We start from the raw sequence: 13,237 nt of genomic DNA on the forward strand, positions 1-13,237 counted from the left end.
TTGAAGACAAGCTGTTTACTACCGTAAAGCCTGCCTGAGCAGATACCACAGTTTCCCCCCCTTTGCCTCTTTCTCTGCCACAACATGCTTGATCAGGCCATGATTCTTTTCCTTCATCAGTCTTATCCTAAATAGTTTGTAATCTGATTAGCCAGAGAGAAGCATTATCCCTGCTTTATAGATAGGAAACCAAAGTTTAGCCATGGTCTGAGGGTATCCATCCCCGTTAGGTGTCATTTGACATCAACCAGGACTGAAAGCCCCACTAACAAGGTACTGGCAAATACGGTTATGAAATAATCCTTGCACCTGTTCTGTAGTGCTCGACCAAAAAAAGGGGGGAGGGCGAAGTGAAAAGGTGACTAACTACCAAAGGAAAAAAAAATAATTTTATGCTTCATCCAGAAAAAAGGAAGTTTGTTTATATATAAAAACCCCTCTAGACTTAGACTTAGCATGACTGTATCTAGGATTTCTGTACAACTCTTCTAACATTGAGGGTTTCTTTCTCCCCTTAAAGGAAGATGTAGATTCTTTTATGAAACAGCCTGGAAATGAGACAGCAGATGTAGTTCTTAAGAAGTTGGATGAGCAGTATCAGAAGTATAAATTTTTGGAACTTAATCTTGCTCAAAAGAAAAGGAGGTAAGTAATAATTTTTGCAGAATTGGGAAATGTTTAGCATGGTTCTATTTTTTTTTTTAAATAAGTCCTTTTTTTTAAATATCCCAAGAGGTAAAAAGTTAATGTTAGGAGAGCTAATATTTGCAGTACTTTGAGGAAAGCCCTGAATAACTTATAAAAGCTTTTTGTCTTTCCTCTTCCTGAGAATTACATGCAAAAGAATTTACAGTATTGCTGAATTGGTCCTTAGCCTTTAAGGCCAAAAAGTGCTGTTGTAGTGTCTTAATTTTGTCAGCCTAGTGTAAATAAGAATATGTTTCTGTCAAATGACTACTGTATCAAGCCTGTAACTTTTGGTTTAGTAATCTCATCTCTCCTCAGTAGCTTCAGTCTTGATCTGAAACTAGGTAAAAAGCAAATTTTTAAAAGCTAAAATCAAAACTTCAGGTAGGATTTTATTTAGATTAAACTTCTTTCATGGACAAATATCCCTGGTAATTTCCAGCTGGAGGCCTGTTCTGGCAGTCACTGCTGTCTGAGCCTGCTGGTTGCAGAGGAGGGCGGCCCGAAGGCCAGCGGGGATCCCGGCGTCTCTGCTAGGCTGCTGCAAGGGCTGTCGAGGAGGATGCCCTGAGAGCTTTCGTTTTGACAGTGCCAAGTCTTGTAGCTCTAAACTGTTTGTTAGAATAGTTTGTGGACCTCAGAAGAAACACACTTGCTTTGTTTTACCTACAGCGGTTTTTAACTGTGTTTCTGCTGAGGTTTCCCCCTCCTCTAGGGAGATCAGAAATATGCAGAATTATACCATTTTAGCAAACAGGTATCTGTTACTGTTAATATGTGTTTGTTCCAGTTTGAAAGCCGTATGTATTGCTCTGCTTCAGAAAACCGGTGAGCCTCAGTATGGTAAGAGGCAGGTGAAGCTGTAGCTGAGATGCCTTTACATGCCAAATCTGCGTTTGTAACTGTGGAAAGCTGTTAAGAGTTTCAAGTTTTAAAGTGGACGTTGGATTGTATAATAAAACTATCACTTGTTTAGGAAACTTTGTGTCTGTAAAATAATAAATGATGACTGTTGTTAATTCACAGGCTAAAAAGTCAGATTCCTGAAATTAAACAGACATTAGAAATTTTAAAACACATGCAGAAGAAAAAGGTAAACTATTTTGAATATCTAATGAGTATGAGAAAAGCTAACTACCTTTCCACCCTGACAGAACACATTGCAAGAAATGTTTTGGAGAGCACACTTAATATGCCTTTATAAATAACAGAATTGTTTTTAAAGGTATGTAGTACTTTTTGAAAGCTAGTTCAAAAACAGTTAATGTTTCTAATGCAAACTTCACTTTTAATAGTGTGTAGATTGCAGCTGAGCTTTGAATTCATCTGTATTCTTTATAGAGATTTCTATATTGTTTTTAAGTATATCTTTTTTAAATGCTTTATTCTTGGAGCTCTAACTTTAATGCTGAAGTAAAATTACATAGAGTTCCCTCAAAGTTAATACTGTATCAATGGCAAAAAGCAGAAAAGTGTGCTCTTTACTGTAAGATTTCTGTCTTTGACGTAAGTTTCCAGTGAAAGTAGCAATTTTAAGTTTTATCCTTTGTCTTAAGGATTCCACAAATCCAATGGAAACCAGATTTTTATTGGCAGATAATCTCTACTGCAAAGCTTCAGTTCCTCCTACAGATAAAGTTTGTTTGTGGTTGGGGGTAAGTAAAATGGAACTTTCTCTGAAACTGTTTAAATAACTCCTAAAAGGCTTATAAGAGAGACAGTGTTCGTTGCTGTCTCGTCTGTACTTCTAGTGGGTGTGGGCATAATTCTGTTCATGTGCGCATAGTGGAGCTGTGTCCTGTCAGCAGGGCAAACCTAACAAGACAATTTCAGTGCGTTAGTGAAGTTTTCATGTTTGATTTTGTTTGGTGCCTGAACAGTAAGACTTCAGAGAATTGTAATTTTGCTGGATTGTTCTTTCCAAAAAGCATATTCACGAATGTTTTCCTTATCACTTCGAGCACTTTGTGGTTCAAATTACCATCCAGCATTGCCTGGGATGGGAATGTGCTCAGCAAAATAACTTGGTTTGGCAAGTAACTTCCCATCTCCTCTGCGTTATTTGTATTTAGCATCTTGCTTTCTCTTTTCCTGCACGTTTTTAGGGCAAGATGGGATTTCTGTTACTCGCAGGTACCTGCCTGCATTTAGAGTAGAATTTGTGCTAAAGACTAGTGGGATCAGAGCTCAAAACACAGATTTCTAAGTACTTAAGTGATATCAAGTTGGGATATTTTGTGTTCAGAGGCTTCCTTAGGCGTGGAGATAACCTGCTAATGTTTATTTTGAGACTTCTAAACCCCGGATGTTCCCAAATCCCTGTGATGGCTGCCAAACAAAACCACTTGGTTAGGACAGAAACATTGTTGATACGTGCAGCATCCAGACTGATTGGGCAGTTCCTCCCAACCTCTCCCACTTCTGTTCTATCATAAAAAGAGGAGATTTGTCCAGTACCTATTGTTTTTAGGAGACACTCTTCAAGAATTTACAAACATTGACTTTCATGGAGCATCCCAGGTTTATTTTGTAACAATATCAGAGAAAGTTCATCCTATTGATGGTTCATACGAAAAGCTGTAATGAAATGCCCTGAGCAGTTTATTGTATTTAGGTGTTCTTGGCCTTCTGCCTTTATCCTCCTTGTTGCTTACAGTTTGCACGTTGGGCTGTGCGTATTACTGCTATTGGGGAAACTGTCTTCCAGTTATTTTAAAAGAAGAAGGGCTGATCTGACTCTTGCAGCTCTGTGTAGTGTTCCCTGGGATCAGGTCTAGTTAGGAGTGTGAGGCTCTGCTCAATGCACAGTTCTTGAATGGGACAAAGCTTCGCTGGTGCATCTTCACTGATACTGCTCTTTTATCTCTTCGTGTGGTAGCTTCTTACTGAAATAAAGATTTGTAGATTAAAAACCACTACGGTATAGGATAGGACTTTTATACATGTTGTATCTTTAAATACCTGTAATATTTCTTGTTAATGACCAGTGCAATTAGGCTGTGCGTCAGTGTTCCACAGAGAGATCCTAAGGTTAATCTTGAATGCAACAAAAATTGTTTCTAGAGTTGTGTGGCATTTGAAAGGTGCTGCTCAGAAACGTGAAACCTCTCGCTTTCCAAATATGGTGAAGGTGAGATACTGATACCTGAAGGGCTTAATGCAGTCCATAGAGAGAAATCCCTTGTTGCTTAGCTATAGGAAGAGAACTTTTTTTTAAGTTACTAGAGGGGTTTATTACTCAGTTACTGAAGTGGTGGAGGCCTCAAGTGGATTCTGGCATTGCTCGTCCTGAATCTTCTTGTCTTGGTCTCTCAGGGCAGCCTTTTGTTCATGTGATGAGTTACAAACAATAGCCTGAAATAAGCCTGCGATGGCTTATTCCTTACAATGCAAGAGTAAAAGCTTTTATCAATCATTCTTTTTTTAGGCCAATGTGATGCTTGAATATGATATTGATGAAGCTCGGGCTCTGTTAGAGAAGAATTTGTCAACAGCCACAAGAAACCTTGATTTTCTAGAGGAAGACCTGGATTTTCTTAGAGATCAGTTCACCACTACAGAAGTCAGTATCCTTTTTTTTTGTTTGCAGGGGAAGAGGTGTATGTGAAAGCTGACACACAGGTAATTAATTACCAGTTTCCTGGCATGTTTTTGTCTTAGACTGGCTGCCCTTTAAATTCTGTAGCACTCCAGGAACTTAGCGTTTTCTAGCAGTGAAAGGGGATATTGTGTTTCCAGTGCTGGGCGGCGGGTTGGTGTGTTAGATGTAGAGAAACTTGTGTTTATGATTGAATCCCCATGAAACCTACTGCGGTGGTTACAAACCTAGACTGGGAGTGAGTTGGTAGCATTTGATTTCTTTGTACTATCATGAACCACCTCCAGGGGTGTGGGTTTTGGGTTTTTTTTAATACTTTCTACTTAAAACTATTTTAATGATGAGGGCAGCCATCAACTGAAGCATTAGATTGAGTAAATGAAGGCACAACTCCTTTTTTTTTCAAGTTGCTACTTAAGCTATCTTAGTGCTGCAGGAAGTTACGGATGGCCGAAGTGGGCAAATACAGCTGGTAGGGGCGGGTTGACTGAAATCAGAAAAGAGTAGCTGTAAGTAAAACTAGAAGTGTGTTTCTCTGTAATATCTTTTTGGAGGTTTTTAAGTAAATGGTATAAATGCTGCAGTTATTAACAGTTACTAGTAGTCCTGTGTGTTAAGGCTTTGCACCAAATCAGCTCTTTCATTAAATGGTTTCTACATTGACTGTTACATGTAGGTGAAGTGTGGCCAACTGTATAACCTGCTTTTCCCCGTTTCTTCTTTTTTCTGTCTTTTCTGAATGCATGAGCTGTTTCCTTAATTCCGCGCCCTCAGATATGGCTAGAGTTTATAATTGGGACGTAAAGAGAAGAAACAAGCAGGACCCTTCCAAAAACAAAGCATAGTTTTGCCAATTTAAAATGTGGTTTCAATTTCCAAATATTTTTTATTTAAACACCCCCAAAGTTCATTCTTAAGGGACTGAGTTACTTTAAGCATTTCAGTAAATGGTAAAATGTATAAAAAATAATGGTGAGCACCATTTTATTTATTTGTAAACTCAAAATTTGGTTTCATGCATGCTTCATGAAATGAATTATTTGAAAAGGCACCACACAGTCCAGCAAAGGACATAGTATTTTGATCAGACCAGTCTGTCATAAATAAATTTCTACCTGAAAAGTTGAGGGGCACGTATGAAATGGAGTCTGACATTTTTAGCAGGTTAAGGTAATGCAGGGGTTTACTTTTTCATCTCTGTGTACAGCTGATGAAGTTACAGTCGACTTGGGCTGGGAAGACACGCAGCTGTAATGTTGTAGGAAACATAAAAAATACATTGAAGTCTTGGATTTTGTTTCAGTCAGTTAATTGGCAGCATCGATCTGCAAGCATTCCTGGATATCCACTTTGGATAAACTTGTTTTTAATGATTATTGGTTAGTTAACTGCCTGTTACTGAACTCTCAGCACTTTACATACAACAGTTTGTGACTTGTCTTCAGAGAAGAGTGGTAAATGGAGTAAACAGCACAACCTATGTCAAGACCGCAGGTGATCTCACCCTGTTCTTTTTCATACATGTGCACACGTTGCTTACTTCTGCAAACGCGTTGAACACGGACACCAAAATGCAGAGAGCCTGTAAACAAGAAACCCCCTATCTACCATCCCTTAGAGGAGATGTCCAGTTCAAATGTCTTAACACTCTCAGCCTCCCAGGTGGTGAAACCTGTATTAGATGAGGATGGTTTACTGAAGCATGACTGCTGGTGTTAACAGTTGGGAATATTTTTTTGGTTCTTAATGAAGCCTTGCAAGATTGTTGCCTTTTACCTCTGCAGTTTCTTTCTAAAACGAAATGCTCAGTGGTGATGTCAGTGGCTAATATTCACATGCTGTGACTGAGAATACAGGTTTCGCTGCAAAAATAAATGCAAATGTTAACTGTTCGATCTTCATGTAAGAAACAATATACCTGTAAATTTTTTGTACTTTTATTTCATGATATTAAAATAGTAAAACTAAACAGTTGTGGCAAACAGCTGGTTTTGTGCATCTTTCTTTGTGGGAGAAAGTCAGGAATCTGATGCGTGGTCTTTTATAATGTTTCCCTCCCTTAAATGGGGGGCAGAGGGGTGAAAAAATTCAGTTGAAGCAGCAGACCTGAGAAGTGTAGCTGCTGAATGCTGGCTGGAATGAAATGGGGAGCGTGAGTCAGCGCATCTGAATTTGTGAATGCAAGCGACTGATTTGACAGCACTGTGGCTGTAAAACAGCGAGAGCTGCAGGGGGGGGGCATAAAACAGGTAAGTCCTTGCCACCCATCAGAAGTAAGTCCCTGGGCTTGGCTCATCCATACCTTTCCTGCAGGGCGGTACTGTTTGTGCCAGCGTCTTTGGCTGTAGCAGAGAAATGTTTAGATCCAGCATATTATTTGACTAACGGTTACCTGCCCAGTGCTACACGAGGGTAAACGAGGGGCTGCTTCTCTGCCTTTCTTTTTAAGAGCATCAGCAATGATGGGAAAGGCAGCTGCAAACACGTCCTGATTTCTCTTGCCATTTTCTCTTCGGTTTGGATTAATGAGATCCCAGCAGGCTAAAGCGTCCTCCCCCCTCCCTCCGGCTGGTCCGAAGGCAGCAATTGCCTGCCTTTGTTGTGCACAATGAAATGACGAGTTAAGCATTTCTGCACGAGCAGAATCAGGACTGTGTGCAACTGGCAATGACCTAATGCTGGGTTTCGGGGGGTGGGGACGGGGGGGTGACAGCATTACAGCTGGAATTGCTCCGTAGGTTTGAAAGGTATCTGGCTTGGGGGGGGATGGGAGATGGCTGCAGCCATCATAACGCTTGTTTTAGGTGGGCTTTTGGTTTGTTCGATACGACGTAAGTTAAAAAACCAAACCAAAACTCACAGACGAGAACTCAAGCTTCCCTATGACGGATCCTTGTCCAGTATCGCGCTGTCCTTTGCTGTTCAGGCTGCGCTACTTTGAGTAAGAACAGGTCCGTTTGCAGCAGCTCTTTTGGCTGCTGTGACACCAGTCCTGGGACTTCTCCTGCTGAGAACGTGGAGGGGCCACAGCTGGTTTTGGCTACTGCTGTGGGGAGCGGGGCTTTTGGTTTGGGTGGTTTGGTTTTGTTTGGGAATGGCCAGTGTGCCTATAGTTGTACTGTTTTTTCTCAGCAAGGTAGTTGGCTGGTGCTGAAGCAGTTGGGATCCAAGAGAAAAATGTATAGCGGACACTGTTGCAAAGAGTGCCTGTTTATTGGTGAGGCAGTTGACGTTCGACTCCAGTTATGGCTGCGGTATAGAAGTGGTACAGGTAGTAGATAGCTTACTGATAAAGAATGGGGAAGGAAAAAGAAAAACAAACCAACCAAAACACCAAAGTTTCTTTACAAGTTTTGAATTTCACATTATCACATAGTAACCATTTTGCTAAATACAAGCATGTTTTCAGTCACATACAGACAGCTAAATACAGCATTATTTTCACATTTCGTTACAGTGCATAACAGAAAGCGAGGAAAGTGTCTAGTATGCTTTTATTCTGGAGGTTCTGAGCAATTTCAGTCTAACATGCAGATTGTTTTTAACGTGGCAGAGACCACAGAAAGTTAGCTTTTTTTTTTTCTTTCTGTCCTAGAGTAAAAGAGCTCCTGACCTTTATCCTGTGAAAGGTATCACCTTCCGATTTCTCTAAGTCCCTCTTGCACTAGAAGTCAAAGCGTTAAAACCAGTTGTTAGAAAAGAATTCTTAGCATATCCTATAAGTTCTTCATCTTAGAAAAAACATTCCAAATTTTGTACAGATGAATCTACATTTCCTATATATTAATAAGCTGTCTAGAAAATGCAAGGAGTTAGAAAAAGATGTAATGATTTCTCTGTCATTTAATATAACCATTTATTACCTCTAAGTAGTTAGGACTGCATACATTTCCTTCTGTACTGTTCCTCTTTAGAATTACAACACTTGTATTTTTAAATTGAAGCTTTACTCTGAAGGCCTCAATGCACTTACTGATTTAGGCTTTCTGGAATTTCTCTCTGGGAGCAGTAAAGGGGAAATGTCCAAAACCCGTTCAATAAAGTCCTGGTTGTCTCGTGAAAACTGATCGTTCCCCTGCTGGCCAGGTTCCTGCACAGAGAATTACAGAATTTTACTATTGCTAAAACGCCATTTGATCCAACTTCTAACTGCCGTTAACGCAGCACTCCAGCTCTGCCCTTGAGGACAGCTGCTGCCCTCAGCCAGGCAACCCAAGACGCTCCTCGTGAACAGCGGGACCCTGAAAGACCCAAGCGGTTGCTTGGCGGACTTTCCTTTGAGAACGGAGACCCTGACCCTTTCCTACTTGTTTGTCCTTGCCTTTGGGAAAACACGACTAACAGACCTGGTCTGAGCAAACCTTGCGCTCTCCGCTGGCGTCAGCCCACCAGAGCCCACGGCAGCCAAGCTCCTCTGGCCTTCTCTGCACCCATCTGCTCCAGCTTTGCTTACCCAGGAGGAGATTTTGTAAAGGGATTTTTGGTATTGTGGGTTTTTGGGGTTTTTTTTTAAACTCTTGAGGGCACTCAACTTGACCACAACTGAACCTGCCTGGAATTCACTGGGCTTTAGCACAAGGGTTTTGATAGTTTATAGCCTATTCAAGAGCAATCAGGGGGTTGCAGTGCCCAACTCTTGCTGAAAGGTGCTAGACCACGGCCGCCCCCCCTTCCCCTAATCTGCTGCCGCTGCTGCTCCCCTGCAGAGCCCAGGAACTGAAATTGTTCCTAGAACACTGAAAATAAAATAAAAATGTTAACTCCTCATTTTCAGAGTTTTGGTTGTTGGGTTGGGTTTGGTGGCGGGTTTTTTTAATTTAATAGGTTTAATATGGAAACCACAGGGTTTTTTCTTCATACAGACCTGCTCATGTGCTGCGAACTGTGAGACCAGGTTCAAAGGGAGCAACAGCAATCAAGAAGACCCACACTTTTATAGATGGTGTAGCTTAAAAAGCTGTAACAAGTATTTTATTCTTCTCTACTTAGAGGCCTAAAATCAAACACTAGATGTTTCCTGTGGTTTTTAACCTAATCCCTCCCTCCTGCCCATTAGCAATTCGGTGTATAAAGCTTGCAAACTCGAGTGAAAAAAAAGTCACTATAGTTTTGTTTGTTTGCTTTTAATAGGCCGAACTGCCCTAGTTTGCTGCAGGAGCACAGTTACCCTGCTGCACTTCAAAAGCTTAAGTTCAAACTTAGCGGAAGCAAAGCTTCTAAGTGCTGAATGGCATTGCCAGAAACCATCCACTACATACAGCTCTTGTTATGCGGCTACCATCCCATGATGACCAACCTGAGATGGAGCCTCTTTAGTCAAATTAAAACATGGAGGAAAACAATTTTTACTCGAGCTTGTCGTGTGGTTTTTCCTTTCCACCTGCTCAGACACTTCTGTTGTGTGCTCCTTCTTCCCACTGCTAATTCTCTTCTTCCACAGATGCCAAGAAAGAGAACGCCACTTTAACAGCAGAAAGTACTGATGGAAGCTGTTGCTTTCCATGCTATTTAAAAGCAAAGCTCACCTTTAAGGATGTCTGATGCACCTGAGTGAAGCTTTTCCAGTTTTTTATTTTGTTGTGTTCCCCCCTACACTCCCTTCTCCTTTCCATTCCTCCTTGTGACCTGGCTGGTAAAAGTCACCCAAACGGTCAGCACAGTGCTGTTCGCAAGACAGAAATGTTGGTGTGTCCCACCTGGCTGCAACACCCCAGCCCTAAGCTATACCATACGAGGACACGGTTCTCGCTATGCGCTTGATCACTTAATTCTGTTGGAAAGCCCTGAACGGAGGGTACTTTCAAGGTACTCACCTAGGCAGCAAATGCGTAAAAATGCACTGAATAATTACTACTGGAGCAGGAGTTGCCACTTAGGATCCCAGATCAGCACTGCAAGAAAAGCACTGGGGGGCGGGATAATTTAAATTTTAATTACCAGTCAAATAACTACTGTTTTCCTCTTTAAAGCTCACAGACTATCCTTTGCTATCAAACTAGGTTCAAGAACGTAAGAAAGAAAATTCAGAAGTGTGCATACCATGACAGTAAACTTTTCCTGTGGCGTTGGCTTTATGACGAAAGGGTATCTGTGCTGCCTTTGCACCTTCCTGGTAATAAACAGCTGACACAAACGAAGTTGCCCTCTTTCTTTCTCTCTTCCATCTGTCATACTACTAAAGTATCCATACTGTGGCTTCAATACCCAGCATGGAGCTATGGATTTTCTTTAAAGAGGACACGTACAGTACCCTGGCCCGCGCCAGCCCATTCAGCTCTCCGTATACTCTCTCCTGTCTCGTGCAGCCCCTCATTTCTGCTTCCTGGCTCCTTACAACATCTACATGCACCCTCACTCACTCCCCTTTAGGGTTGTAGCCCCCCACCCCCCAGTTCTGAAAGGTTATTTGGAACAGAACATTTCTTTCCGGGGTCTGTTCTGGTGTCCAAAACAATGCGGGAGGCTGTTCACAACGGGAGTGTTGCTCTCCCTTCTGTCACACTGAGTTCACTTAGTAAAGTACGGTTGGTTAGTAGAGTTCATCACCACTTGCCTCACTAGAAGAGCTCAGCACAAGCATCGCCTATCTGATTTCACCACTTCTTCTGAAGAGTGCACTACATTTGGGACAAACCCGCTCTTTACCCCTTCCCATCCCTCCTGGATTGAAATTTCCCCCCTTTTAACAAGCTCGTATATATCTCGAGTCAGATCAGTGAAGGCCTTCTCCACGTTAATGGCATCCCGAGCTGAGGTCTCAATGTACTTCATACCATATGCAGCAGCCAGTTTCTCAGCCTCGTGCCTGGTGACTTGCCGCTGTGTGTCAAGGTCACACTTGTGACCTACCAAAACAAAGACGATCTGGTACGGTTGGACGTGCACCTTGGTCTCCTCCAGCCACTCGTGGACGTTCTGGAAAGACCTGCGATTTGTAATGTCAAAGAGGAGGAGGCCGCCAACCGAGTTCCTGTAGTAGGCTCTGGTGATGGACCTGGAAATGAATGAGCCACAACAAAAGGGTGAGTTACAGCTGTTTGGGAAGAAGCAGGGCAGAGTGACTTTCACTTGGGTGTGTGTTTGTTTGTTTGTATCTTCTAATTTTTTTTTTCCTTAAGCCAAATGTAGTCCTTCTGAACACGTCTTTGTTTAAGAAAGCAGCATCACCAACACCCTGTCTATTCTGCAGAATACAGGGCAGCGAAGGCCATTCAGGCAACATCTTATCACTTTTAGCCAGTGCTCTGTAGAGCTTGTCGTTCAAAAAGACAACTAATCTTGGCTTAAAGATTTCATCCTTGGGTAACTGCTCCACTGATTTATTACAGCACTGTTCAAAATCCCCCCCACCATTTTTGGTCTCTATTTCTATCACAGATTTCTGTACGTCCTTTGCTGTTAAGTCTAAAGAGTCCCGTCCCCCGCCATGTAAGTTCTCCGGATACCTGGTGTAACCCGTTGGTTTAGAAGCACTGTAACAAATTGAAGGAGTCACTTGAAACCAAAACCACCCACTCTCTGACAGACACATAAAAGAAGGAAGCTACAGATTTGGAAGGCAGACCAGGGGGTTGTAGCTCCCCTCCACACACCCAGGGCTTTGGCACAGGGATATCCATTGACCCCCTACACTTTCTCCCATCACGCCGCTGGTCAAAATGACGTTACAGCGAAAGCACCACCAGGAGCAGCCAGTCTGACCTCCCGAGGAACAGCAAAATGATGCAACACCTTCCTAGGGGAATCTGCATTACTGTTGGTCTTGTTCCTGCCAAATGCTGACAACATTAAACAGTAACCAAAAAGCCTTCCGAACCGCGGGCTGAGAAACGGAGCGCATCTTCCACAACTCTTCCGAGCAAGGGCAGACTTCAACGCGGCCAGAAGCAGCACATGAAATCAGGTAACACAGGGCGATGGAGCGAAGCTGAGACCACAAGGCTGAGTGGAGCCACAGTTCAATGACTACTACACGTGGAAAAACCAAGCAGCTGTAAAACTGTGGGGTTTCTGCAAAGTCATGGATTTGCTCTAAATCCAGAAGCAATGATCGATTTCAGTCCCTGGAGGAATTCACACTCGGACCTGAACTTTCCTTGCCGGGAAAATGTAAGCACTGCTGCATTTTTACCTTGGGATAAGCCCTTTTTTTGGACATGCGAGACTGCTGTTAAGGAGTTCCTTGGTCCTGCAGTGTGTGTATCTAGAGAAACTGCCCCAAGGAAGGATGAACTGGGCTTTTCAAGGATTGCTTTATCAACAGACATGCAGCGATGGGTGAAAATCCACAGCCAAAACAGAAGAAAGCCAGAAGAGGGGGAAAAAAGACAGTTGGCTGCATTTGGATAATTTCTCCTCTCCCAGTTATCTGGCTGAGGGACAACAGTAGCTCTGCACACTTGGCGCTGAGGGAATTAGCTCTGCCTTTTGCTATCTAGCCAGCTGCAAACAGATATTGGCACTTTGAGTTCACCCCCCCCGCACTGTCACAGGCCTTTCTGCTTCTCCCTTGTGTTCCGTGCCATCAGCCCCGGCTCCTCCTGCCAACATCTACAACGCCTCAGGTACTTCTGAAAGACGTGACAGGATGTAAGCTGAACGCTGCTTTGAGGTAAAACTAGGTGAAGGTCTCGGTGCCTTTTCTTAAAGCCTTTTCCACAGACTGTTTTCCTTACCGACCTGCGGGAAGCAAACCGTATTACCTTCAGGCTGCACGTCATCCCCTAATTCCCTGCCAAGCCTCCCACCTTCCCTCCTCCCGCCACGCTCATACAAGCTCCGGCAGAGCAGTACGGGGATGTGCACCTATTTTGGCCAAGTTTTAACGTAAAGGTATTGCCTCTGTCTGGGAACTCTCCCCTGCTCTGTACCCATGGTGGGGACTCTTGTACCTGGGGAGGGTCCGGGCCTTTTTGTTCCAGTCCTTCCCCTCTCAGCCCAGGGAGAGCTGTT

At 42.9% G+C, this 13,237-nt stretch overlaps 2 protein-coding genes across 2 annotated transcripts in view; one reads left to right on the plus strand and one right to left on the minus strand.

The window, feature by feature from the left end:
* The window catches only part of VBP1 (von Hippel-Lindau binding protein 1), a gene marked incomplete at its 5' end in the record, with an annotated part of 8,424 nt that extends 2,904 nt beyond the window's left edge, over nt 1-5,520 (plus strand). The window contains 5 exons of the mRNA XM_009705276.1: nt 521-645; nt 1,714-1,780; nt 2,244-2,342; nt 4,115-4,253; nt 5,060-5,520. Coding sequence (XP_009703578.1) covers nt 521-645; nt 1,714-1,780; nt 2,244-2,342; nt 4,115-4,253; nt 5,060-5,130 — 501 coding nt within the window. The remainder of the gene's footprint in view (nt 1-520; nt 646-1,713; nt 1,781-2,243; nt 2,343-4,114; nt 4,254-5,059) is intronic.
* Nucleotides 5,521-10,484: 4,964 nt separating this feature from the next.
* RAB39B (RAB39B, member RAS oncogene family) lies at nt 10,485-13,005 on the minus strand. Its single transcript, XM_009705277.1, has 2 exons — nt 12,965-13,005; nt 10,485-11,279 (listed from the first exon to the last, which is right to left on the minus strand). Exons 1-2 carry the CDS (start codon nt 13,003-13,005, stop codon nt 10,853-10,855), a joined length of 468 nt encoding a protein of 155 aa, XP_009703579.1. The 3' UTR covers nt 10,485-10,852.
* Nucleotides 13,006-13,237: the final 232 nt, after the last annotated feature.

Source organism: Cariama cristata, unplaced genomic scaffold, assembly GCF_000690535.1.
Source record: "Cariama cristata isolate BGI_N322 unplaced genomic scaffold, ASM69053v1 scaffold22258, whole genome shotgun sequence".
Taxonomy (NCBI): Eukaryota; Metazoa; Chordata; class Aves; order Cariamiformes; family Cariamidae; genus Cariama; species Cariama cristata.

Coding starts and splice junctions, on each gene's coding strand:
- RAB39B (XM_009705277.1), bottom strand. CDS start 13,005: ATGACGTGCAGCCTGAAGGTAATACGGTTTGCTTCCCGCAG. Junction 11,280..12,964: donor ATACGGTTTGCTTCCCGCAG/GTCGGTAAGGAA, acceptor ATTCATTTCCAG/GTCCATCACCAGAGCCTACT.